Source organism: Oncorhynchus kisutch, linkage group LG2, assembly GCF_002021735.2.
Source record: "Oncorhynchus kisutch isolate 150728-3 linkage group LG2, Okis_V2, whole genome shotgun sequence".
In the NCBI taxonomy this organism is placed as follows: Eukaryota; Metazoa; Chordata; class Actinopteri; order Salmoniformes; family Salmonidae; genus Oncorhynchus; species Oncorhynchus kisutch.
In genome coordinates, this window is record NC_034175.2 from 63,999,680 (window position 1) to 64,026,558 (window position 26,879).

A 26,879-nucleotide genomic window follows, 5' to 3' on the forward strand; every position below is an offset into this window, starting at 1 on the left:
TTTTGCAGGTTTCCCTGGGCCCCGTGGTTTACCTGGTGAGCCCTCTCAATATGGAGAGAAGGGTTTAACTGGCCAGTATGGCGTTACTGGATTCCCTGGTCTGAAAGGAAAGCAGGGGGATCAGGGACCATCAGGATACCAAGGACAGAGCGGAGTGTCTGGGAAGAAAGGTGCGGATCATATACTCTTAGAACAAAAGGTGCTATCTAGAACCTAAAAGGGTTCTTTGGCTGTCCCCGTAGGATTGTAATTCCTACATGGAACCAAAAAGGGTTACTCTATGGGGAAACCCGAAGAATCCTTTTGGAACCCTTTTTCATAAGAATGTAGGATTATAGTATAGATTATAGTATAGAGGAGAAATTCCAAAATACAATCCAGAATTATGTTTTGTTATATGTTTCACTTTTGACAGACAGGGAATATTGAGCTGTTTAACCTTTCACTGAAACAGTAAAAGTAACAGCCATGGCTTTTGTTGCAAAGGTGTGAAGGGAGGTCAAGGGATGATGGGATTTCCTGGTAGGTCTGGTTTCCAAGGAGACCGAGGTCCTTCCGGCCCAAAAGGAAGTACTGGACTCACAGGTAAGGATGTCATCTCACTCTGTTTGATATCACTCTGCACATCACTATAATTCACCTGAAAATCACCTACATTATCATGAAAGTTGCCTGTTTCTCACGTACAAACTGTGTGTGGCCTGGTCTGGTCCTGCAGGTTATCCAGGATTCCCAGGTAACCAGGGCCCAGCCCCACTACCCACCAGGATGCCAGGAGAGAGGGGTGCTCCAGGTCCTCAGGGTATCCGAGGACCGGAGGGGGTACGAGGGGAGAGCGGCCCTAAAGGACCCCCTGGAGATCCAGGTAGGAGAATGTGTTACAGTGTTGTGTTGTTGTCAATATAATAGACTGTTCTATATACAGTTTCTTCTGTGGGATTAGCAATCTTTTCTCTGACCTTTTTTCCCCCCATTTTCCTACTTCCTTACCCCTTACCCCTATTCCCCATCTCCCCCTCCAGGCTACTTTGGGCCCCAGGGGCAGAAGGGGATGCCAGGGGTGGGTGGCACACCAGGTACCCCTGGGTACCGTGGGAATGTTGGAGGGAGGGGCCATCTTGGTCTGCAGGGCATGGAAGGTAGGTACAGTATGGCAGGTGTGCCAGGGCAACGGGGTATATTAGAATTATAGCACTCAGGCCTGGATTAAGAGAGGGAGATGGGGAGATGGTTTTCCCCAAATGGTTTCGATCAAAGAGTGTTATTGGTCTGAATGAGCCACTAGTGTATTATGAGAGAAATGACCCATGGTCTGTAGTGATTATTAGTTCTGTAATTAGCTTACTGATAAAGGGATTTTAGGATGCTGATCTGAAACAAATTAAATCCAGTATTCCATTTGCTGTTTTTATGGTGGTGTGATTTATTAGACCCGGAAATGTTGTGTTTTTAATGGAAATACATTTTAACCACACAAACATTTAGAAAAGAAAACAGACAAAAACATTCCACATATTTTATATATTACGCACAGATGCATTTGAACCTCTCTCTCTCTCTCTCTGACCCCTAGGTCACCATGGTAACCCAGGAACTACAGGGTTGCATGGCATGCCGGGCCGCAGTGTGAGCGTGGGATACCTGCTGGTGAAGCACAGCCAATCAGAGCAGACCCCCATGTGCCCCGTGGGCATGTCGAAGCTGTGGGACGGCTACAGTCTGCTGTACTTCGAGGGCCAGGAGAAGGCCCACAACCAGGACCTAGGTGAGAAAGAGATAAGAAAAACTAAAAGACAGGAAATTCACATAAACACCACATGATTATTGGGTTATACTCATGTCTATTCAGATTTAATTGGATTGGCAGATAGAACAAGTAAGGATGTCTCAAGTTTGCCTGTAGTGGCTGTAGCTCAGTGTCGTCATTTTATATGATTACATTTATTGGTTAATTGATTGATCGGTTGATTGAATTGATCTGTTGATCCCAGGTCTGGCGGGCTCCTGCCTCCCTCGTTTCAACACCATGCCCTTCCTGTACTGCAACCCCGGAGACGTCTGCTACTACGCCAGCCGCAACGACAAATCCTATTGGCTGTCCACCACCGCGCCCCTTCCCATGATGCCCGTAGAGGAAGGTGATATCAAACCCTACATCAGCCGCTGCTCTGTGTGCGAAGCTCCGTCCGTCGCCATCGCCGTGCACAGCCAGGATATTACCATCCCACAATGCCCTGCTGGCTGGCGCAGCTTGTGGATTGGCTACTCCTTCCTTATGGTGAGTCTCTTTGCTTCCTTTTCTACACGATCTGAAGTGCCCTCCTCTCCTTGTCTCCCATTCTTCATCTCTACTGATCTGAAAACGCAGGACAGGTGAAAGCCATATGATTGAAGCCTACTGGGAATTTGCTTTAATCTGTTCAGTTCTTTCACGTCAGGGATTATAAATGCCATAGGTAGGAAGTTGAATAAGACGTTCGTATCAGTGTTCATACAACCTCTTCCCCCCCCCCAGCACACAGCAGCAGGTGACGAGGGTGGGGGTCAGTCTCTGTCGTCTCCTGGTTCCTGTCTGGAGGACTTCCGTACCACGCCCTTCATCGAGTGTAACGGGGCCAAGGGCACCTGCCACTACTTCGCCAACAAACACAGCTTCTGGCTCACCTCCATCGAACAGTCCTTCCATGCAGAACCTGCCTCAGAGACCCTGAAAGCAGGCCAGCTCCTCTCACGCATCAGCCGTTGTCAGGTCTGCATGAAGAACCTGTGACCTGGTTCACCCTAAGATGTCATTTCCTGTGACCTTACCCCCCTGCCAAACACAATTCAGGTAGTTATTGCCTTTGGTCTTAGGCACAGATCTAGGTTTAGCTTACCCTCCCCAATTCTTAACTGTAGCCATGAAGCGGAAACGCAAAACTAACCTTAGATCAGCATCTATGGGACAGCTTCATCCTACTCCCCCGAACCTTGACTAGTGAGGACTGAAGGACTGTGTGAACGCTTCAAATGGAGAGCAAGTATGCTGCGTTAAGAAATAAATCCCTGCCATAAAGTCAGCGATATGAAATATACATGGAAATGCTTAATTGTTTGTCCTATTTGATATGGTGCTCTAACTTATTACCTCAGCTATAATTATACACCAAACATGTTTAACTGAACATACCAAGAACATACAGCTGAAACAACCAAAGATGCCCGTGTGTGTGTGTGTGTGTGTGTGTGTGTGTACACGCACCGCTTCAGTTATCAAATTGATTGGTGTGTACCGCTTCAGATATTACATTTTTTTCAAAGTTTGTTTTATTATTCAGGTATAAGTGCTAATGCCACTTCACTAATAGTGACCCTCAACCAATTGTAAATTAGGTTTGGTTGAAGTTTTTGCTCTTAACATTCAGTATTATTCTGCTTTACATTGTGTTCGCACATAACATAAAAGAGCCACTGTGCAAACCGTTGCCTTTGTTCGTTATATCAATATATTTTATAGCTCTTACCCGAACGCGACATTCACAAATTGCTTTGATCACAAAATGCACTGATTTACTTTATATTTATATCTGCGGAATGAACTTAATTCACTCATAACTAAAAACTTGTTTTTTTACCCATGACAACACATTTTCCTAGTATACATTGTTCATATGAAACAGTCAGCTCAGTCCCTGCTGGAATCAAGCCAGCACAGAAATACAAACAACTCTGTCCAAAGTCTAAGCTACAAGGACTGGTTGAACTAAATCTGGTCAGCGCTCCCTCCAGAGCATGTATTTGTTTATCACATTCTAGGTCCTAGGAAGTCTGTTGAATTGGCCATTAAAATAACACCCGTTTTATAACGGCTTTATTTGGCCATTAGTTCAATGTAATTATGTTGAATACCATTAGGTGCTATGAATCCATAGAAATGTATTCGTGTCATAACTAAAATAAATGGTTTTGTTTGTTGAATTTGCATTGATGTTAACACCTCAGCTCAAACTACATCACAATTTCAAAATGAGAATCTTTATTATCGTATCATCTTTGAAAATATCAAGCACGTTTAAAATGTCTTCCATATAAATGCACATTGTCCAGTGTAGATCAGGTGCAAATGAAAAAAAAAAAAAGGATGTAATAAAAATTAACATGCAACAGAACGTACAAATGCAAACAAAGCTGATTGTTTAACAAACATTTAAAAACATCCTTACAATAAGATTAATTTGACACAATTCAAATGTGCCCACCCTGGTAGTCAAACAATTTGTGCTGTTGAACAAAAAGGCATGTGACATTCTCATTCAAGAAAATAATCATCTGTGATTGATTTCTAAACAGTCCATTTACAAACTACACACCATTTTGGCCAGAACTCAATTACATGCACATCAGAGCCTCAGAAATCCAACTCCTTCTTACTCCATAACAATCCTTGGCATCTCATTGGAAGAATAAATGTTTGATTGCTTGAAAGTATGTGTATCAAAAATCGGTCAATGCTGACAAATCTTAGAATCTCTTGGGAGAGCAACATGGAGATGGCATGAAAACTCCTCTTTACGATCAGTCTAAAACTCGGTAGTCCCTAGCAGCAGGCGGCCCTTGGCCGTTTCCCTGCCCCGCTGCACTCATCCAGGTCCACGGTGGGTGATCCCTCTCTCTCAGTCCTCTTCCTGATGATGGAGGGCAGCACCATGTCAAACAGAGCCTCAAACAGAGGGTCCACGTTGTAGCCCGTCTTAGCACTGGTCTCAAAGCACATCTTGTCAGCAGGCAGGCTGTTAGTCTCCTCCATACCCTTGTATCTCAGGATCCTCCCATACAACGCCACTGCATCCTCCCGGCTCACCTGCTTGTTGACCGACACCCCCGACAGGGAGACGGGAGAGGCTGGAGGGGTGGGGCAGGCAGAAGGCACCCTGGGCCTCTCTACGTCCTCCTCTCCCTGGTCCTCGGTTAGGCCGTCTTGGGTGGCTCCCACCTGTGCCTGGAGGTCTGTGAGGTCGGCCTTGTTGCCCACGATGGCGTAGATGCAGTCGTGATTGGCAGTGTCGGTCAGGGACAGGAAGCGCTCCTCCAGCTCAGCCAGACTCTGCCAGTTGGTCACGTCGTAGGTGAGGATGACAGCAGCAGCGCCCCGGCAGTACATGGAGCCCAGCCCGTGGAACTGCTCCCGACCTGGGGGACACACCGGAAAGAATGATCAGAACACGTTAAGCACATGAGTAGTTGCATACACAAGAGTCAAAACATAAACATGATTGTGTTCTAATATAGACCAATGAATGTCAAGTAAAGGCAAAAACGACCAGACAAATTCACAAGCTTAATATAATGGGCTTTCAAACTACAGGTAGCGAGAGAGAGCAAGAGAATAGCTGAAAAACAAAAGCAACCATTGTTGAAGAAATATGCAAGAGCTCTTCAGTGTGTGTTTAAGTCAAGTTTGATCTTGGAGACTTTGTTCTGAACACTTCACGGGCACAGCCAAAATACGTGCAAAAATCCAGGGAGCCTTTGAACAAAGGTCCAAATGAAGTGTTTCACAGGTTGTAAGATACAGTATGAACAGTAATTCAACCTTAGGCCTGAGTATCCAGGAGTAGCCTGCCTGACATAAACCAAACAAGGAGAGCCAACTGAGCTGAAATCGAGTATGCTGACAGAGACAAATCCCTAGGATCAACAGAGTTAGGGGAGGGGAAGATTGTTGTTTGAAATAACTTTCTCCAGGGTAAAATTTCAGTGCGGGGCAGTGGGGCTAGGGTCCTATTCTGCTCAGAAACAAACAATATAAAGCAGGGTAATAAACAGAAGACGATACATCTGCTGGGAGGAGGGCCAATCAGGATGACAAGTGCTGATCATGGAGACACTAAACCACACCCCTCCCCCCTTGGTGTGTCTGTACAGCATGATCAAGCAGGGTTATATTATGTCCAGTGAGTGGGTTATGGGTGAGTGAGAGGTTGAAGCATATGCCTTCACCCTGACCCGCTACACAGTCACCTCCCTGTCATGTGACTGAGCACCCGCCGGCGACTGGCTGTGTAATTTCTACAGGAAGTTGAACCAAGTAAAGGGGTACATTTCCGGGATTGTAATTGTCGGTTTATTATAAATACTACTATAACCTATCATAGCTTGAAAGAAAACGCCTGAAACTAGATTCCCCACATTCTGGTCTTGACGAGAACAAAAAAATAATTATAATGAAAAAAGGTGGAGGATATTCTCTTCAGCACTGCTCAAACAATCCAGTTAAAATGGAGTGTCTCCTTGTTAACATCAAAAAACAAAGTCATATCACAGGTTCTGTCTTCCATTTCCCCTGAAAAGCGTAATGTCTGGTTGTTTACGAGCCCACTGAGGCTACTGCCACCTGAAGAAGTGATGTTGAATGGCATAGAATTCTACGTCAGGCAGAAACGAGTGTTTGGATCAGGAAAGTTTCCTCTCATGACCTCTACTAGCCAGAATGCGGTTACATTCAGCTATTGTTTACATATTGCATGTGATCCACTGAGTCAACAGGTAGAAAATACCAGCGACAGAACCTACCGGCACAGCAAAACGTAAACACTTTCCTGTGGCTATGCCAGCGCCACCTCCTACCGCCAAGAGGCCCAACAGCATGTACAGGTAATGTGTTATAGTGTGGACACTATATAAATAATGACATGGAATATGTATTGTACTTACCAGCAGTATAGTATGATTGCTATTCATGTGTGCATCGTTATTATTGGAATTGGCCGTGACCTTTCCTCTGAGGTCATCACCCAGAGTCGGATCTGTACAAGGTGACCATCACACGTGGAGTGGGCTGTATCGCTTTGCTGCATTTTTACACCTTTTATTTTTTAGGATGAAAGTAATATAGAAATGCGTGTGGGCCTTCCTTGTCAAGTTATTTAACTAGGCAAGTCAATTAAGAACAAATTCTTATTTACAATGACTACCTACCCTGGCCATACCCTCCCCTAACTCGGACGACACGGAGCCAAGTGTGCGCCGCCCTTTGAAACTCCAGATCACGACCGGTTGTGATACAGGCCGGGATCGAACAAGGGTCTCTAGCACTGCCTTAGACCACTGTGTTACTACATTTTTTAGGCGATGAGGATCAGCATGTACAGGGCGATGCGCAAGCTAGCTAAGAAACAGTGGAGGTAGTCAGTTAGCTAGCTAGCTTAATGAGCGATGGAAAGCAGACGCCGCTGGAGGGAAACGCCAACAGTGACAATCAGCAGCAAGTGAAAAATCACTAACGAGGGAAAATCTCAAACGTTGGCGTTATAATGGCAATGTTTGGGACCATCACTGAGTTTGTGGAAGAGAAAAAGGACTGGATGGAATATGTGGAAAGGATGGGACAGTTTTGGCTAATGGAATTACAGATGACTACCTTCATTTGGCCGCCTTTCCTTCCAGTTCTCTGCTGCCTGTGACTGGGACGAATTGAAAAAATAAAAATAATAATTCACTGAAGTTGGTGAGGGAGATAAAAGTCTCCAACTTCTAACATCTGCTATCTGAGCAGCTAACTGATCGCTGCAGCTGTACATAGTCCATCGGTAAATAGCCCACCCAATTTACCTACCTCATCCCCATACTGTTTTTATTTATTTACTTTTATGCTCTTTTGCACACCAGTATCTCTACCTGTACATGACCATCTGATCATTTATCACTCCAGTGTTAATCTGCAAAATTGTAATTATTTGCCTTCCTCCTCATGCCTTTTGCACACAATGTATATAGACTTTTTTTTCTTTCTGTGTTATTGACTTGTTAATTGTTTACTCCATGTGTAACTGTGTTGTCTGCTCACACTGCTTTGCTTTATCTTGGCCAGGTCACAGTTGTAAATGAGAACTTGTTCTCAACTAGCCTACCTGGTTAAATAAAGGTGTTCTCAACTAGCCTACCTGGTTAAATAAAGGTGTTCTCAACTAGCCTACCTGGTTAAATAAAGGTGTTCTCAACTAGCCTACCTGGTTAAATAAAGGTGTTCTCAACTAGCCTACCTGGTTAAATAAAGGTGTTCTCAACTAGCCTACCTGGTTAAATAAAGGTGTTCTCAACTAGCCTACCTGGTTAAATAAAGGTGTTCTCAACTAGCCTACCTGGTTAAATAAAGGTGTTCTCAACTAGCCTACCTGGTTAAATAAAGGTGTTCTCAACTAGCCTACCTGGTTAAATAAAGGTGTTCTCAACTAGCCTACCTGGTTAAATAAAGGTGTTCTCAACTAGCCTACCTGGTTAAATAAAGGTGTTCTCAACTAGCCTACCTGGTTAAATAAAGGTGTTCTCAACTAGCCTACCTGGTTAAATAAAGGTGTTCTCAACTAGCCTACCTGGTTAAATAAAGGTGTTCTCAACTAGCCTACCTGGTTAAATAAAGGTGTTCTCAACTAGCCTACCTGGTTAAATAAAGGTGTTCTCAACTAGCCTACCTGGTTAAATAAAGGTGTTCTCAACTAGCCTACCTGGTTAAATAAAGGTGTTCTCAACTAGCCTACCTGGTTAAATAAAGGTGTTCTCAACTAGCCTACCTGGTTAAATAAAGGTGTTCTCAACTAGCCTACCTGGTTAAATAAAGGTGTTCTCAACTAGCCTACCTGGTTAAATAAAGGTGTTCTCAACTAGCCTACCTGGTTAAATAAAGGTGTTCTCAACTAGCCTACCTGGTTAAATAAAGGTGTTCTCAACTAGCCTACCTGGTTAAATAAAGGTGTTCTCAACTAGCCTACCTGGTTAAATAAAGGTGTTCTCAACTAGCCTACCTGGTTAAATAAAGGTGTTCTCAACTAGCCTACCTGGTTAAATAAAGGAAATAAAAACAATAAATAAGTGAGGCTAAACAGCGCTCTATCCTCTTGAGTGTGTGTGGCTAAAACCTACAAGCTTATGAGGAATTTGGCTACACTATGGGGACATTCCTTTTATGGATCTAATTGCTTTAGTTCAGACTCACCAAAATCCGAAGCCGTCGGTGATTGTCCAGAGGTTCAAGTTTAACTGCCATTTACGGAAAACAGGTCAGTCTGTTGCTAACTTTGTTGCTGAACTACATGAACTCTGAATATTGAGTTTGGGGCTGTGTTTGAGAACATGCTCCGTGACAGATCAGTCTGTGGCATTAATGAGGACGGCATAGAGTGCCGTTTGGTGGGGGAAGCCACACTGATTTAAGAGAGCCTTAGAAATATCTCAAGGGATGAGATGGCCGTTAGCCTTTTGAATATTTTTAGCATTACTAACAGAGGAAGTGGTGCCGTGCATCAGGAAAACAAGCAGTGGAATGTTAGTTGTGGGGGAACACGTGCAAACAACTAAGTTCAAAGATACGGTCTGTCACAATTAGCTATAAAAAAAAAATGCGGGGGTCCTAGGAGCAAGCCAGAGGGTGGGCAGACTGGGCAGGGCAAGTTCACAGCTAAGAAGCCGCAGTCAGCAGCACACCACCTAGAGAGCACGGAAGAGCATTGTTCCTACAACATGTTTAATGTGAGTGAGCCGTGTGCAGAGCCCATCTATGCTACAGTGGCGGGAGATGGAAAGCAGATGGAGGAACTCTGCCTCTTATCAGTGAGGAGAACTACAAACAAATGTGGGGCTCAAAACAGGCCTCAGCCCTCACACCAGCAGGGATCAAACTGCGTACGAACACCGGGGAGACCATACCATTGCTGAGGCCTCTGGAGGTGAAAAGGAATGGGCTCAGTTTACGAGGGTGTGACTGGCTCACCGAAATACAACTGCACTTGGGTGAGACACACACACACACACACACACACACACACACACACACACGACTGAGGATGTCACTCAAACGTACCCTGAGATTTTTAAAGATGAACTGGGCACACTGCAGTTAAGCTGTTCGTGGATCCCTAGGCAGAGCCTCGCTTTTTCAAACCCAGGACAGTGCCTTACGCCATGAAAAAGAAAGGAGGATGGAGTTGGAGCAGCTGCAAGAAACTAACCCATTCAGTTGTCCCACTGGGCAGCTCCAATTGTTCCCATTCTGAACAGTGACATCACTGCGTATATGTGGGGACTACAAACTCACCATCAACAGCGACGCTTGCTGGAGGCAAGACGTTGAAAGCTTGACATGAGTCATGCCTACCAACAGTTCCTCCTGGACAAGGACTCAAGGGTGTCAGACAACACTCACAAAGGCTTGTTCAGGTACAACCGCTTGGTTCTGGAATGGGATCCCTCACATAGCAGCGTACCTGGGTGACATCCTGGTTACAGGTGAGACGTAGGAGGAGAACAGCCATCTGGACCAGGTGTTAGAGATTCTCCCAGGCAGGGCTGCACCTGAAGCGTTGCAAGTGCACATTCCAAGTAGAGTGTGACACACTACCGTTCAAAAGTTTGGGGTCACTTAGAAAATATGTCCTTGTTTTTGAAAGAAAAGCACATTTGTCCATTAAAAACATCAAATTGGTCAGAAACACAGTGTAGACATTGTTAATGTTGTAAATGACTATTGTAGCTGGAAACGGCAGATTTATGGAATATCTACATAGGTGTACAGAGGCCCATTATCAGCAACCATCACTCCTGTGTTCCAATGGCACGTTGTGTTAGCTAATCCAAGTTTATCATTTTAAAAGGCTAATTGATCATTAGAAAACCCTTTTGCAATTATGTCAGCACAGCTAAAACCTGTTGTTCTGATTACAGAAGCAATAAAAGTGGCCTTCTTTAGACTAGTTGAGTATCTCAGACTATTCTTGTTCTGAGAAATGAAGGCTACTCCATGCGAGAAATTGCCAATAAACTGAAGCTCTCGTACAACGCTATGTACTACTCCCTTCACAGAACAGTGCAAACTGTCTCGAACCAGAACAGAAAGCGGAGTGAGAGGCCACAGTGCACAACTGAGCAAGAGGACAGGTACATTAGTGTCTAGTTTGAGAAACAGACGCCTCACAAGTCCTCAACTGGCAGCTTCATTAAATAGTACCTGCAAAACACCAGTCTCAACATCAACAGTGAAGAGGCGACTCCACGATGCTGGCCTCTTTGGTAGAGTTGCAAAGAAAGCAATTTCTCAGTGGCCAATAAAAAGAAAAGATTAAGATGGGCAAAATAACAGACACTGGACAGAGGAAGATTGGAAAAAAAAGTGTTGGAAAAACTAATCTAAGTTGAGGTGTTCGGATCACAAAGAAGAATATTTGTGAGACGCAGAAAAATATGAAGATATACTGGAGGAGTGCTTGACGCCATCTGTCAAGCATGGTGAAGGCAATGTGATGGTCGGAGGGTGATTTGGTGGTGGTAAAGTGGGAGATTTGTACAGGGTAAAATGGATCTTGAAGAAGGAAAATCACTCCATTTTGCAACACCATGCCATACCCTGTGGACGGCACTTAAATTGGAGACAATTTCCTCCTACAACAGGACAATGACCCAAAGCGATGCTCCAAACTACGCAATAACTATTTCGGGAAGAAGCAGTCCGCTGGTATTCTGTCTATAATGGAGTGACCAGCACAGTCACCGGATCTCAACCCTATTGAGATGTTGTGGGAGTAGCTTGACCGTAAGAAGTGCCCATCAAACCAATCTAACTTGTGGGAGGTACTTCGGGAAGCACGGGGTGAAATCTCTTCAGATTACCTCAACAAATTGACAACTAGAATGCCAAAGGTCTGCAAGGCTGTAATTTCTGCAAATGGAGGATTCTTTGAAGTTTGAAGGACAATTTAACTTTTTTAAAAATCATTATTTATAAACCTTGTCAATGTCTTGACTATATTTCCTATTCATTTTGCAACTAATTTCATGCATGTTTTCATGGAAAACACAGACATTTGTAAGCGTTTGAACAGTAGTGTACCTAGGTCACAAGATCACAGTGCAGGGTCTGTCCTGTGGAGGACAAAGTCAGCGCAATCAACGATTCTAGAAATCCCAAGAACATGTCTGAGCGCAGGTCATTCTTGGGCATGGTGAACTACTATGGTAAGTTACTCCCTGAGCTGTCAAGTGTTGGCTCCACTTTTTCAGCTGCGCCAAAGACCGTAAATGATAGTGGGGGCGAGCACAAAATAAAGCTTTCCAGGAAGCGAAAGCACTACTACAATCAGCACAACTGCTGGTTCATTTTGACCAAGACAAAGATAATTCTGTCATGTAACGCCCCGCCCTACAGCATCGGGGCAGTACTCTTATCAGATGGAGGACGGATCAGAAAACCCCATTGGATTTGCGTCATGCACACTGACGAGTGCTGAGAAGGGTTATTCATTAAGACAAGGAAGGTCTGGCCATAGTCTTTGCTGTGAAACGCTTTCATCAGTACCTCTACGGTCATCATTTCACCATATGCACTGACCACAAACCACTGGAGAGTCTATTCAGTGAATCAATATGCATTCCTCCCAAGGCTTCAGCAAGGATACAGCGCTGTGCCACACTGTCAGCTTACCAGTACAACTTCGTGTACAGAGCAGGGAAGGACAACGCAAACGAGCTCAACCGTCTGTTACCAGAGATGCCCGCCACAACTGTGGTGTCTCGAGAGACAATCTTCCTAATGGAGAGATTGTCAAACTCACCTGTGAATGCCAAACAGTTCAAACAGTGGACAAACCGGGATCCTATCCTGGCCCAAGTGAAAAGATTCCTTATGCAGCTTTGGCCTCCTGTCAGAGGATTTTTTATTTTATTTTTTTATTTCACCTTTATTTAACCAGGTAGGCTAGTTGAGAACAAGTTCTCATTTGCAACTGCGACCTGGCCAAGATAAAGCATAGCAGTGTGAGCATACAACAAAGAGTTACACATGGAGTAAACAATTAACAAGTCAATAACACAGTAGAAAACAAAGGGGGGGTCTATATACAATGTGTGCAAAAGGCATGAGGAGGTAGGCAAATAATTACAATTTTGCAGATTAACACTGGAGTGATAAAAGATCAGATGGTCATGTACAGGTAGAGATATTGGTGTGCAGAAGAGCAGAAAAGTAAATAAATAAAAACAGTATGGGGATGAGGTAGGTGAAAAGGGTGGGCTATTTACCAATAGACTATGTACAGCTGCAGCGATTGGTTAGCTGCTCAGATAGCTGATGTTTGAAGTTGGTGAGGGAGATAAGTCTCCAACTTCAGCGATTTTTGCAATTCGTTCCAGTCACAGGCAGCAGAGTACTGGAACGAAAGGCGGCCAAATGAGGTGTTGGCTTTAGGGATGATCAGTGAGATACACCTGCTGGAGCGCGTGCTACGGATGGGTGTTGCCATCGTGACCAGTGAGCTGAGATAAGGCGGAGCTTTACCTAGCATAGACTTGTAGATGACCTGGAGCCAGTGGGTCTGGCGACGAATATGTAGCGAGGGCCAGCCGACTAGAGCATACAAGTCGCAGTGGTGGGTAGTATAAGGTGCTTTAGTGACAAAACGGATGGCACTGTGATAGACTGCATCCAGTTTGCTGAGTAGAGTGTTGGAAGCCATTTTGTAGATGACATCGCCAAAGTCGAGGATCGGTAGGATAGTCAGTTTTACTAGGGTAAGCTTGGCGGCTTGAGTGAAGGAGGCTTTGTTGCGGAATAGAAAGCCGACTCTTGATTTGATTTTCGATTGGAGATGTTTGATATGAGTCTGGAAGGAGAGTTTGCAGTCTAGCCAGACACCTAGGTACTTATAGACGTCCACATATTCTAGGTCGGAACCATCCAGGGTGGTGATGCTAGTCGGGCATGCAGGTGCAGGCAGCGACCGGTTGAAAAGCATGCATTTGGTTTTACTAGCGTTTAAGAGCAGTTGGAGGCCACGGAAGGAGTGTTGTATGGCATTGAAGCTTGTTTGGAGGTTAGATAGCACAGTGTCCAAAGACGGGCCGAAAGTATATAGAATGGTGTCGTCTGCGTAGAGGTGGATCAGGGAATCGCCCGCAGCAAGAGCAACATCATTGATATACACAGAGAAAAGAGTCGGCCCGAGAATTGAACCCTGTGGCACCCCCAAAGAGACTGCCAGAGGACCGGACAGCATGCCCTCCGATTTGACACACTGAACTCTGTCTGCAAAGTAATTGGTGAACCAGGCAAGGCAGTCATCCGAAAAACCGAGGCTACTGAGTCTGCCGATAAGAATATGGTGATTGACAGAGTCGAAAGCCTTGGCAAGGTCGATGAAGACGGCTGCACAGTACTGTCTTTTATCGATGGCGGTTATGATATCGTTTAGTACCTTGAGTGTGGCTGAGGTGCACCCATGACCGGCTCGGAAACCAGATTGCACAGCGGAGAAGGTACGGTGGGATTCGAGATGGTCAGTGACCTGTTTGTTGACTTGGCTTTCGAAGACCTTAGATAGGCAGGGCAGGATGGATATAGGTCTGTAACAGTTTGGGTCCAGGGTGTCTCCCCCTTTGAAGAGGGGGATGACTGCGGCAGCTTTCCAATCCTTGGGGATCTCAGACGAGATGAAAGAGAGGTTGAACAGGCTGGTAATAGGGGTTGCGACAATGGTGGCAGATAGTTTCAGAAATAGAGGGTCCAGATTGTCAAGCCCAGCTGATTTGTACGGGTCCAGGTTTTGCAGCTCTTTCAGAACATCTGCTATCTGGATTTGGGTAAAGGAGAACCTGGAGAGGCTTGGGCGAGGAGCTGCGGGGGGGGCGGAGCTGTTGGCCGAGGTTGAAGTAGCCAGGCGGAAGGCATGGCCAGCCGTTGAGAAATGCTTATTGAAGTTTTCGATAATCATGGATTTATCAGTGGTGACCGTGTTACCTAGCCTCAGTGCAGTGGGCAGCTGGGAGGAGGTGCTCTTGTTCTCCATGGACTTCACAGTGTCCCAGAACTTTTTGGAGTTGGAGCTACAGGATGCAAACTTCTGCCTGAAGAAGCTGGCCTTAGCTTTCCTGACTGACTGCGTGTATTGGTTCCGGACTTCCCTGAACAGTTGCATATCACGGGGACTATTCGATGCTATTGCAGTCCGCCACAGGATGTTTTTGTGCTGGTCGAGGGCAGTCAGGTCTGGGGTGAACCAAGGGCTGTATCTGTTCTTAGTTCTGCATTTTTTGAACGGAGCATGCTTATCTAAAATGGTGAGGAAGTTACTTTTAAAGAATGACCAGGCATCCTCAACTGACGGGATGAGGTCAATGTCCTTCCAGGATACCCGGGCCAGGTCGATTAGAAAGGCCTGCTCACAGAAGTGTTTTAGGGAGCGTTTGACAGTGATGAGGGGTGGTCGTTTGACTGCGGCTCCGTAGCGGATACAGGCAATGAGGCAGTGATCGCTGAGATCCTGGTTGAAGACAGCGGAGGTGTATTTGGAGGGCCAGTTGGTCAGGATGACGTCTATGAGGGTGCCCTTGTTTACAGAGTTAGGGTTGTACCTGGTGGGTTCCTTGATGATTTGTGTGAGATTGAGGGCATCTAGCTTAGATTGTAGGACTGGCGGGGTGTTAAGCATATCCCAGTTTAGGTCACCTAACAGAACAAACTCTGAAGCTAGATGGGGGGCGATCAATTCACAAATGGTGTCCAGGGCACAGCTGGGAGCTGAGGGGGGTCGGTAGCAGGCGGCAACCGTGAGAGACTCCACCGATGATGGACTGAGACCTTATGCAAAGCACAATACTGAGCTGAGTGTGCAGGATGGCTGCATACTCTGGCAGTACAGAGAAGTTGTTCCTCCCCTGGCTGTTCACAAGTCATAGATGAGATCCGAGGCTCACCCACGTGCCTCCCGGATGAAAAGTTTAGCCAGATCTTACATCTGGTGGCCTAACATGGATCAGGACGTAGAAACCAAAGTGAAATAATGTTCTGGGCACAAGATCAACCAGAAGATGGCTCCACCCAAGCCACTACATCTATGGGAGTGGCCTGACCGCCCATGGTCCAGGCTGCACAGACTTTGCAGGCCCTTTCGTGGGCCACATGTTCCGTGTTATGGTGGAGCAACATCACAGCGACCACAACCATCGAAAAGCTTCAGTGGCTATTTGCAACCCATGGTCTGCCTGACTCACGTCCGACAACCTTTACCTGTGACTTGTTCCAAGAATTAACGTGGAGAAATGGGATTCTCCATGTCCGCAGCTCTCCATTTCACTTGTCCTCAAAGGGCTTAGCGGAGCGGGCTGTACAGATACTGAAAGAGGGGCTCAAAAGGATGACTGGAGGAACCATCACAACCTAAGCTCTCTCGGTTCTTGTTCCATTACAGCATCACGCCAGAGGGCAGGCTCTAGCTTAGATGTCCAAAAGCTCACCTGGATCTACTGCGTCGGGATATCAAAGCACGAGTGGAACGGAAGCAGGAGAAACAAAGGAGACAACCACCACGCGAGGGCGAGACAGTTAAAACCCAATGACACAGTCTACATCCACAACTTCACAAGCAGCCAACACTGGTTGCCAGGTATCATTCTGAGTCAGTGGTCCAGCCTCCTTTGTGGTCAAACTGACTGATGGTCGAGTCATGCGCAGACACCAGGATCACATCCGCCTGCACTATGACAAAGAAAATACCATGTTTTCAGATGGAACAGCTGCGGGTGGTAGTATACAAGTTGAAATCCCACAGGAAACAGTATCTGAGGAAAAGTGGCATTCAGTGGTTCCAGCAGAGGGTGATGGAATTTCACAAACGCCCAACCCGCTCCTGTGCTCCTCAGACCCATCGCCACTGGGAGACACCTTACCGGTGTCTCGTGGAACACCAGGAGTACTGCGCAGATCACAGCGTAGTCACAAGCCTTCTGAAAGACCAACTCTGTAGTTGAGACACTCGTGGTGTTAGTGTGTGTGGAACAGCAGACCTAGTAGAAAATAAGGACTATCATATTGTTTACATTTACAGCAACACTAGCAAAAGTTCTAAAGTGTTGTGAAGAAAAAAGGAAACACTGATGTGGTTTACTGGTTACCCTTCTGTTTATTTCCTTACAGGGGGTAATGAAATTAAGTGTTTGTGTGGACACTATATAAATAACAGCATGTACAGGTAATGTGTTATAGTGTGGACACTATAAATAATGACATTGAATATGTATTGTACTTAACCTGCAGTATAGTATGATTGCTCTTCATGTGTGCATGATTATTGGCATTGACCGTGGCATTTTCCCTTTGAGGTCATCACCCAGAGTCGGGTCTGTACAAGGCGACGATCACACGTTGAGTGGGCTGTAAAGCTTTGCTGCATTTGTAAATCTTATTTATTTGATTGAAAATAAAGGAAAGTTATATAGAAATGCGTGTGGGCATTCCTTGTCAAGTTACTACAAGTGTAAATATAATTTTATTCAACATTCTGCTTTGTAGAGACTATGGAGTCCTCTACAGCGACTTCTTTCAGACTGATAGCCATGAAGTAACCATGGTAACAGTCTCATGTTTAGGCAACCACATCCTTTGGTTGAAGTGAGACTGAATGTGTGGATGAGTGTACGTGTGAGTAGTAGGTGTTTGGGAGTAGGCGTTCGGATTTATATTTGTACTGTTGGCTATACTAAAAAGCTAACCCTCCCCAAGTGTCATAACACAAGTCCGCTTAAAAAAAATTGTCACAGTAGGAACTCCCATTGGGTACACAGAGAAGGAACCAATCTTGGTGATGTTCCCATTTCATTTGTTTGGTTTGTGAGATCATAGACTTGGCTGACATTCATTCCTTGTTTTCAATGATTGCAGAATCAAAGCTGTTTCACCAGTCTGGGTATACCATGCTGTACGGAATTCACGCACCGTTCTAGAATAGAGTGAAACGCGGGTAAATTCAAGAGAGTGCTACGAAATTAATGTCTGAATCTATTTCTTTAGCCTATATTATTATGAATCACATACAATTAATCATTAGATTGTACAAAAGTGTTGATTAAATAAGGGCGTTAGTTTGTTGTGATCGTTACTAGTGTAGACTACACAGCTCTTGGTTGCATCTCCTCATATTTAGGCGTTAGTTAACATTGAGGTATTTCTGCACTTTGGACCAATCAAAATCAACTTGATAGACAAGAAATTAACAATGCAAACTGAAACAAAAAATGTCAGGGAGAGTAGATAATGAAATTCAGTCTTAGTTTGGATATACACACACACACACACAGAGCAAAAAAGAAATGTCCTCTCACTGTCAACTGCGCTTACTTTCAGCAAACTTAACATGTGTAAATATTTCTATGAACATAACAAGAATCAACAACTGAGACATAAACTGAACCAGTTCCACAGACATGTGACTAACATGAATGGAATAATGTGGCCCTGAACAAAGGGGTCAAAATCAAAAGTAACGTTGAGCTCTGGTGTGGCCACCAGCTGCATTAAGTACTGCAGTGCATTTCCTTATGGACTGCACCAGATTTGCTGTGAGATGTTACCCCACTCTTCCACCAAGGCACCTGCAAGTTCCCTGACATTTCTGGGGGGGGGGGGGGATGGCCCTAGCCCTCACCCTCCAATCCAAAAAGGCTCCAAAATTGCTCAATGGGATTGAGATCCGGGCTCTTCGCTGGCCATGGCAGAACACTGACATTCCTGTCTTGCAGGAAATCACGTACAGAACAAGCAGTATAGCTGGTGGCATTGTCATGCTGGAGGGTCATGTCAGGATGAGCCTGCAGGAAGGGTACCACATGAGAGAGGAGGTCTTCCTTGTAACGCACAGCATTGCGATTGCCTGCAATGACAACAAGCTCAGTCCATTCATGCCATAACACCATCCCAGACCCTTCAACTCGATCCCGCTCCAGAGTACAGGCCTCGGTGTAATTCTCATTCCTTTGACAATAAACGTGAATCCAACCATCACCCCTGGTGAGACAAAACCGAGACTCGTCAGTGAAAAGCACTTTTTGCCAGTCCTGTCTGGTCCAGCAACGGTGGGTTTGTGCCCATAGGCGATGTTTTCGGTGATGTCTGGTGAGGACCTGCCTTACAACAGGCATAAAAGCCCTCAGTCCAGCCTCTCTCAGCTGATTGTGGACAGTCTGAGCACTGGAGGGATTATGCGTTCCTGGTGTAACTCGGGTAGTTGTTGCCATCCTGTACCTGTCCCGCAGGTGTAATGTTCGGATGTACCGATCCAGTGCAGGTGTTGTTACACGTGGTCTGCCATTGCGAGGACGATCAGCGGTCCGTCCCGTCTCCCTGTAGCGCAGTCTTAGGCGTCTCACAGTACAGACATTGCAATTTATTGCCCTGGCCACATCTGCAGTCCTCATGCCTCCTTGCAGCATGCCTAAGGCACGTTCGCACAGATGAGCAGGGACCCTGGGCATATTTCGTTTGGTGTTTTTCAGAGTCAGTAGAAAGGCCTCTTTAGTGTCCTACGTTTTCATAACTGTGACCTTAATTGCCTGCCTTGTGTAAGCTGTTAGTGTCTTAACGACCGTTCCACAGGTGTATGTTCATACATTTTTTATGGTTCATTGAAGAAGCCGTCATTGAAAATAAGAATGTGTTCTTAACTGACTTGCCTGGTTAAATAAAGGTAAAATAAAAAAATAAAAAAAGCATAAGAAAGTGTTTACCCTTTACAATGAAGATATGTGAAGTTATTTGGATTTTTACTAAAAATCTTTGAAAGACAGGGTCCTGAAAAAGGGATGTTTCTTTTTTTGCTGAGTTTAGAAACAGGCAAACCGTTTTGGAACACTAAGCCATTGACTGCCTTCACCAGGTGGCTGTGTTACAAGTGGGTTGCTTTTGACAATAAGTCACCTGACTACAGCCATCTAGTTTTGAACCAAGAAGAAGACCAAGGAGTAGGCAAGGTGTCGACCGGGATGGGCGAGAGGAATGTCCAGTTGGCCCGAAAAGCCTGGTAAACTAACGTTATGGAGTGTCAAGCCAGCTAGCTTGGCAGTTGACGTTTGAAGTGCCGTTCTGACCATGGAGCAGTGACAGTTTGATTAAGCAGCGACCACTTTTAGACCATAATGACATTCTATATTCACGATAATCATACTAAATTGAGTAAAAACCTCCATATTGTCTGAACTATACTGAACAAAAATAAATGCAACATGTAGTGTTGGTCACATATTTTTTTTCAGCTCATGAAACATGTAAAAAAAGTTCCATTAGCAAAAAGAGCCAAAAATGTTGTGCCCAAATGTGTTTGCATCCCTGTTAGTGAGCATTTCTCCATTGTCAAGATAATCCATCCATTGTTTTAGAGAATTTGGGAGTAGTATTTCTGTCTGTAATAATGCCCTTTTGAGGGGAAACTGGGCCTGGCGCCCCAGTGGGTGGGCCTGGCTGACCAGTGCACCCCTGCCCAGTCATGTGAAATCCATAGATTAGGGCCTAATGAGTTTATTTCAATTGACCAACTTCCTTATATGAACTAACTCTGCAAAATCTTAGAAATTGTTTGCGAGATATACAATAGATAGGGTATGGACTTTCTGATGCAATTCTCTATTGAATGAACATATCTCAATAAACATTGAATGAAATAAGCATTTTATGGTTGAACACCCTACATGGCCAGAGATTTGTGGGAAGTTACAACATCTCTGAGCCCTACTATTTTCTGTCAATCATCCACTCCCAAACAGTTTATGCCTTAATTGCACAATCATATAACTAGATCAACTTCCTATTTTAACCTCACGTGGACACAGCACTGTGACGGAGTCAGAAAGCGAAGCCCTTTACTGTAACCCTAGCCCTAACCCAGTGAGTGACTAAAGACAACAGCATCCTGCAGAGAGGTCATGGGGATATGGAGCAGGGATGGGAAATAGTGTTTATGTGCTTCAGTGGGTTTTCTACCTTTCTAAACCAACATCAGACAGTCACTTGACTGGAGTTAGGCCTAAGTCCCATACGACTTCTGACAATGCTGTGAAAGTAAATTAAAACACTCATTTGAGCATTTTGTCACCAGTTTCTTGCGGTAAGTTGACCAAAATCATGTTGCTAATAGTCCTTTTATCCCATTGTAGTGTCATATGACCAAGTCACCTTTCTTTTAGCTGCTGTGAATTATAAGAGCATAAGTCTACTTTTAGAGTTACAATCGAAATTTGGAAGAATTACAAACAAAATGAAAATGAATTCAAAGTGGTCACCCTCTGCTAGTGATTTGCAGAATGTACATTGATACAAGTATAAAGAGGCCTGTGATTGGTTACATTGCCTACTGTGCCATTTCTCAGTAAAAAGGGCCATAACTTCAAAAAGTAGCAGAGGTCCCACTTTGGAACATTGATATGCCCCAGAGTATATTATGTTCAACAGTATCATGAAACTTTTGCCGAATCAAAAATGTTGTTCTCAATATTCACAAATTAATGCAAAACCAAATATTACTTAAATGAAAATACTCCTCATATTACAGAGCAAGCGGTAAAGCTTCATATGACACCAATTCGGGCTTTGTAGCACTTACAGATTAAACATTACCAAGTTTTAAAGGAGGCTTGGGTAAGCCCAAAATGTCATAAATTTGCCAAATTTGATAAATATTTTCTCAATTATAGATTTAGATACAAATGTCAAATATAAGTCAAGACTCCTTCCTACAAAAAGGACCATTCTAAGGATTACTTTTCTAGAAAATCCCCCAAATCATGTTTTTTTGTCTTGGGTTCGTAAGGAAATCGCTAAATAGGCCAAATAAAAGTACACTGACTCTTGGTAAATATGAGCCCAGGATGGTCAAAATGTAGGTCATATATCCAGACATCACATCTCCCCTGTTATTATAGAATATCAGAAAGTTCCAATTTGATACAGATAACCAATTCCTGTCATTATTTACAGGTTACAACCTATGATGAGAGCCTGGGGGCTTTCAAAAACACTGAATGTGGAGTTCAGGTCTGTGTCTTTGAAAAATTTCAGGTCTAAACAACCAAAACATCATTCAATGAAACTCTGGTGAATTCAATATTGTAATTAAGACACCATTGCATATTGCATTACGTGCACCACCTCCAGACTTGCGCAAATGTGATTAGGTAACCCTGAGATGGCAGTCGTTGATTGGGTAACACAGGAATAAACCGATTGTCATCATTACAAAATGTTGACTTGATTTGTTGCATTGTCACTTTATATCAACTGGGCCTTGATTTTGTACATTTGGTAAAAATCATGCAAAATCAGTAGTGTTGGCTGTTAGGCATTGTCCCCAGCCTTTCCAGAAGACGCCGACCCTACCATTACGCTTGTTTACACTGAGGTCGGAAGGTAAACATGGTTAACCTACATTAAGAAACCGTGGAGCCGGCGTGTGATATGGCTTGGAAAACGTACCTCAATGCAGGGATGGGATATGCCACTGTACAAATTTGACCTTGATCCACACTGCTCTATAGAGAAGATTAAAATAGTTCCAGTTTTCCAAGGAAACTGACCTTTTTGTCCTCATGCCAGGCATCAGTAGGCATTTCAGCCATTAGCAAATGACATCACGTTGACCAACAAAAAGGAGCTGATTGGCTGACACTGCCATTCCAAAATGTCTACGGTGGCTACTGCTAGCTACTAAATGTATACACACAAAAGTATGTGGACACCCCTTCAAAATTAGTCGCTATTTCAACCACACCTTTTGCAGATAGGTGTATAAGATCGAGCAAAAAGCCATGCAATCTCCATAGACAAACACTGGCAGTAGAATTGCTTTACTGAAGAGCTCAGACTTTCAACGTGGCAGTCATAGAATGCCACCTTTACAACAAGTCAGATCGTTGCCCTGCTAGAGCTGCCCCAGGCAACTGTAATTGCTGTTATTGTGAAGTGGAAACATTCAGGAGCAACAACGGCTCATCCGCAAAGTGGTAGGCCACACAAGCGCACAGAACGGGACCGCAGAGTGCTGATGCATGTAGAGCCTAAAAATCATCTGTCCTCGGTTTCAACACTCACTACCGAGTTCCAAAGTGCCTCTGGAAGCAACGTCAGCACAATGACGGTTTGTCAGGAGCTTCATGAAATGGGTTTCCATGGTCGAGCAGCCACACACAAGCCTAAGATCTCTTGGCATTGCGCATGGTGTCGGCAGGAGTGGTGTAAAGCATGCCGCCGTTGGACTCTGGAGCAGTGGAAACGTGTTCTCTGGAGTGATGAATCCCACTTCACCATCTGACAGTCCGACAGACGAATCTGGGTTTGGCAGATACCAGGAGTACGCTACCCGCCCAAATGCAGTGTCAACTGTAATGTTTGGTGCAGGAGGAATAATGGTCTGGGCTATGTTTCATGGTTCAGGCTAGGCCCCTTCGTTCCAGAAGGGAATTCTTGACACTACAGCATACATTCTAGATGATTCTGTGCTTCCAACTTTGTGGCAACAGTTTGGGGAAAGCGCATTCCTGTTTTAGCATGACAATCCCCCCTCTGCACAAAGCAAGGCCCATACAGAAATGGTTTGATGAGATCGGTGTGGAAGAACTTGACTGACCTGCACAGAGCCCTGACCTCAACCCCATCAAACACCATTGGAATGAATTGGAACGCCGACTGCGAGCCATGTCTAGTCGCCCAACATCAGTGTCCAACCTCACTAATGCTCTTAGTGGCTGAATAGAAGCAAGTAGAGGTCGACCGATTATGATTTTTCAACGCAGATACCGATAATTGGAGGACCAAAAAAGCCGATACCAATTAAATCGGACATTTTTATTTATTTATAATAATGACAATTACAACAATACTGAATGAGTACTTATTTTTTACTTAATATAATACATCAAAATCAATTTATCCTAAAAAAATAATGAAACATGTTCAATTTGGTTTAAATAATGCAAAAACAAAGTGTTGGAGAAGTAAAAGTGCAATATGTGCCATGTCAGAAAGCTAACGTTTAAGTTCCTTGCTCAGAACATGAGAACATATGAAAGCTGGTGGTTCCTTTTAACACAAGTCTTCAATATTCCCAATACTCCGGAAACTGTCATCTCAAAAACAAGACGTTTATTCTTTCAGTGAAATACGGAACCGTTCCGTATTTTATCTAACGGGTGGCATCCATAAGTCTAAATATTCCTGTTACATTGCACAACCGTCAATGTTATGTCATAATTATGTAAAATTCTGGCAAATTAGGCAGCCCAAACTGTTGCACATACCCCGACTCTGCGTGCAATGAACGCAAGACAAGTGACACAAATTCACCTGGTTAAAATTGCCTGCTAACCTGGATTGCTTTTAGCTAAATATGCAGGTTTAAAAATATATACTTCTGTGTATTGATTTTAAGAAAGGCATTGATGTTTATGGTTAGGTACACATTGGAGCAAGGACAGTCCTTTTTCATGAATAAGCACCGCATCGATTATATGCAACGCAGGACACGCTAGATAAACTAGTAATATCAACCATGTGTAGTTAACTAGTGATTATGATTGATTGTTTTTTATAAGATAAGTTTAATGCTAGCTAGCAACTTACCTTGGCTTACTGCATTCGCGTAACAGGCAGGCTCCTTGTGGAGTGCAATGAGAGGAAGGTGGTTAGACCGTTGGACTAGTAACCGGAAGGTTGCAAGATTGAATCCCCGAGCTGACAAGGTAAAAATCTGTCGTCCTGCCCCTGAACAAGGCAGTTAACCCACCGTTCCTAGGCTGTCATTGAAAATTAGAATGTGTTCTTAACTGACTTGCCTAGTTAGATAAAGATTAAAAAGGTGTAAAAAAAAAATTACATTTTTTTTTTTTTTTCAATTGGCCAAATCGGTGTCCAATAATACCGATTTCCGATTGTTATGAAAACTTGAAATCGGCCCTAATTAAATCGGCCATTGCGATTAATCGGTTGACCTCTAGAAGCAAGTACCCATAAAAATGTTCCAACATCTAGCAGAAAGCCTTCCCAGAAGAGTGGAGGCTGTTATTGCAGCAAAGGGGGGGGAACAAACTCTATATTAATGTCAATGATTTTGGATTGAGATGTTTGGTGATGTCTTGTAGCATGACGACAAAAAGGGCAGTTCTCCTTTAAAACAAGCAGTATTTCAAATCTTCTCTATGTATCAGTGCGGATAATTAACATTTGGAGTACAGTGGCATATCCCGTCGCTGCATTGAGGTAGGTATTCCAACCCATATCTCGCTCCGGCACCAGTGTCTTAATGTAACCATGACTGCCATCTGACCCTAGTGTAGCTCAGTGTAAACAAGCGTAATGGTAGGGTCGGTATCTTCTGGCAACACCAAGCCCAATGCCTAACACCAGATCTTGAATGATATAGCCTAACCTTTCATGAATGTAGCAATATAAAATGCAATGTTACTGTCCTTGAGCATCAGATAACGTTTTAGTAATATATCAAATCATGTGCTATAACCTCATCCACATTGCCAACTGCAACATGATATGGGTTTTGGGGTATGAATGAATTAGCCATGATTTCAAGGCAATTTTATTGACTCTGCACAATATGATCTAGTCAAAACGTAATAGGCATCGACTTGTCTGACATTGTGGTTCTTGTTCAGTAGTTTACTTAAACTGGTAAACCAGATCACTAATCTAACACTCAGTCATGAAAGGGGCTGTACAGGACAAACAACCCTTGGTGGTGTAGTCACATGCTCTCCACAAGTCAACACTAGAAATCAACAACAGAGCTGACCATTGTAAAGAGCCTATGGGGTCCAAAGTGGCGCAGCGCGCTAAGACACTGCATCCCAGTGGTAGAGGAGTCACTACAGACCCTGGTTCGATTCCAGGCTGTATGACAACCGGCCGTGATTTGGAGTAATAGGCACACAATTGGCCCAGCGTCATACGTGTTTGGCTGGGGTAGCAGTCATTGTAAATAAGAATTTGTTCTTAACCGACTTGCGTAATTAAATAATATCAGGCTACACCGATTTTTAAATGTGTAGAGGTTCTCTAAACAGGCGGTGGAGATCAAACATTGAGGAAACTAATCTCCACCGAACTTCCACACATTTAAAAATCAGTGTAGCCTACTAAACGAGCCCTTACTCATAACAGTCAATATTGAACACCTTACCAGCAGTGTCCCAAATGGAGATATTGTAGGGTCCCCACTGTTTGAGGAAAAACGCCCCTCCGACGGTACTGATGGTGTCTTTAAATTTCTTCTCCGTGTACCTGTGAAGCAGCGAGGTCTTCCCAACGTTCATGTCGCCCAGAATGACAACTTTGACGTCAGGCTTCCTCATCTTGGAAAGTTCGGGCATGGCTCTTGACCCACGCCGCTTGGCAAACCTCCTCAGCGGTCTAGCAGAGACACACTCGATGCTGTACTTCACTTTCATTTAAAAGCACTAGTTTTACAGATAAAGTGCAATTGTCATATTGACATCAACCGATTAAAACCCACCGAAATCGTCCTGGGTGTTCGATATAATTCAAGCGATTATACAATCAACATCTCGATATAACAAACACTTCAAGTTAGACGACCACAGCTCTTCCCTCTCTCTCGTCCACTTGTTGAAAGTGAACATCAAAAATTGTGATGAAACCGGACGTTGATTTAAAAGCTTGAAGGGTCATGGTTAGAAGGGATCCAGCTTTTGTCAAATTGATGTCAGATTTATCTTTACATAGAATATTAGGAGAATTTACGCAGCAGGTGATGAGAATTAACGTACCAGGTTAAGAGAATCAGGTTACGGTTAGGAAAAGCTTGGAGGGTAATGGATAGAAGGGATCCAGATTTATTCAAATTAACATCAGATTTTACTTTTCATAGCAGGTTAGGAAAACTTAAAGGAAAACTCCACCGAAAAACTATATTTTGGTATTTGTTTCATTTGTCCATTGATATGTAACTCAAAATACAGAAATCATCATATTGATGCTTTTTCAGTGGAGTTTTTTTTAAGTATGGAGGATCAAAGCTGCCTTGACTATAATTAAATGGATAAATAAATGCACACATAAATACATAAAGACA

At 44.0% G+C, this 26,879-nt stretch overlaps 2 protein-coding genes across 2 annotated transcripts in view; one reads left to right on the plus strand and one right to left on the minus strand.

Annotated features, from left to right (window-relative positions):
• LOC109904925 (collagen alpha-2(IV) chain-like) overlaps positions 1 to 3,957 on the plus strand; it is a 122,779-nt gene extending 118,822 nt beyond the window's left edge. The window contains exons 34-40 of the mRNA XM_031802204.1: positions 9 to 170; positions 487 to 585; positions 719 to 865; positions 1,023 to 1,139; positions 1,574 to 1,765; positions 1,992 to 2,278; positions 2,516 to 3,957. Of these exons, the coding sequence (XP_031658064.1) occupies positions 9 to 170; positions 487 to 585; positions 719 to 865; positions 1,023 to 1,139; positions 1,574 to 1,765; positions 1,992 to 2,278; positions 2,516 to 2,770 (1,259 nt within the window). The 3' untranslated portion in view covers positions 2,771 to 3,957. The remainder of the gene's footprint in view (positions 1 to 8; positions 171 to 486; positions 586 to 718; positions 866 to 1,022; positions 1,140 to 1,573; positions 1,766 to 1,991; positions 2,279 to 2,515) is intronic.
• Positions 3,958 to 3,995: 38 nt separating this feature from the next.
• On the minus strand, positions 3,996 to 26,610 carry LOC109869865 (ras-related protein Rab-20). The gene is made up of 2 exons (XM_020460155.2): positions 25,968 to 26,610; positions 3,996 to 5,169 (listed from the first exon to the last, which is right to left on the minus strand). The coding sequence occupies exons 1-2, from the start codon at positions 26,233 to 26,235 to the stop codon at positions 4,577 to 4,579; spliced, it is 861 nt and encodes a 286-aa protein (XP_020315744.1). The 5' UTR covers positions 26,236 to 26,610; the 3' UTR covers positions 3,996 to 4,576.
• Between the last annotated feature and the right edge of the window lie 269 nt (positions 26,611 to 26,879).

Bases quoted from the DNA above. Each gene is read 5' to 3' on its own strand.
- LOC109869865 (XM_020460155.2), bottom strand. From the start codon at position 26,235: ATGAAAGTGAAGTACAGCATCGAGTGTGTCTCTGCTAGACCGCTGAGG. The intron at 5,170-25,967 runs GTAAGGTGTTCA...TGTGTCCCCCAG, and splicing joins CTCCATTTGGGACACTGCTG to GTCGGGAGCAGTTCCACGGG.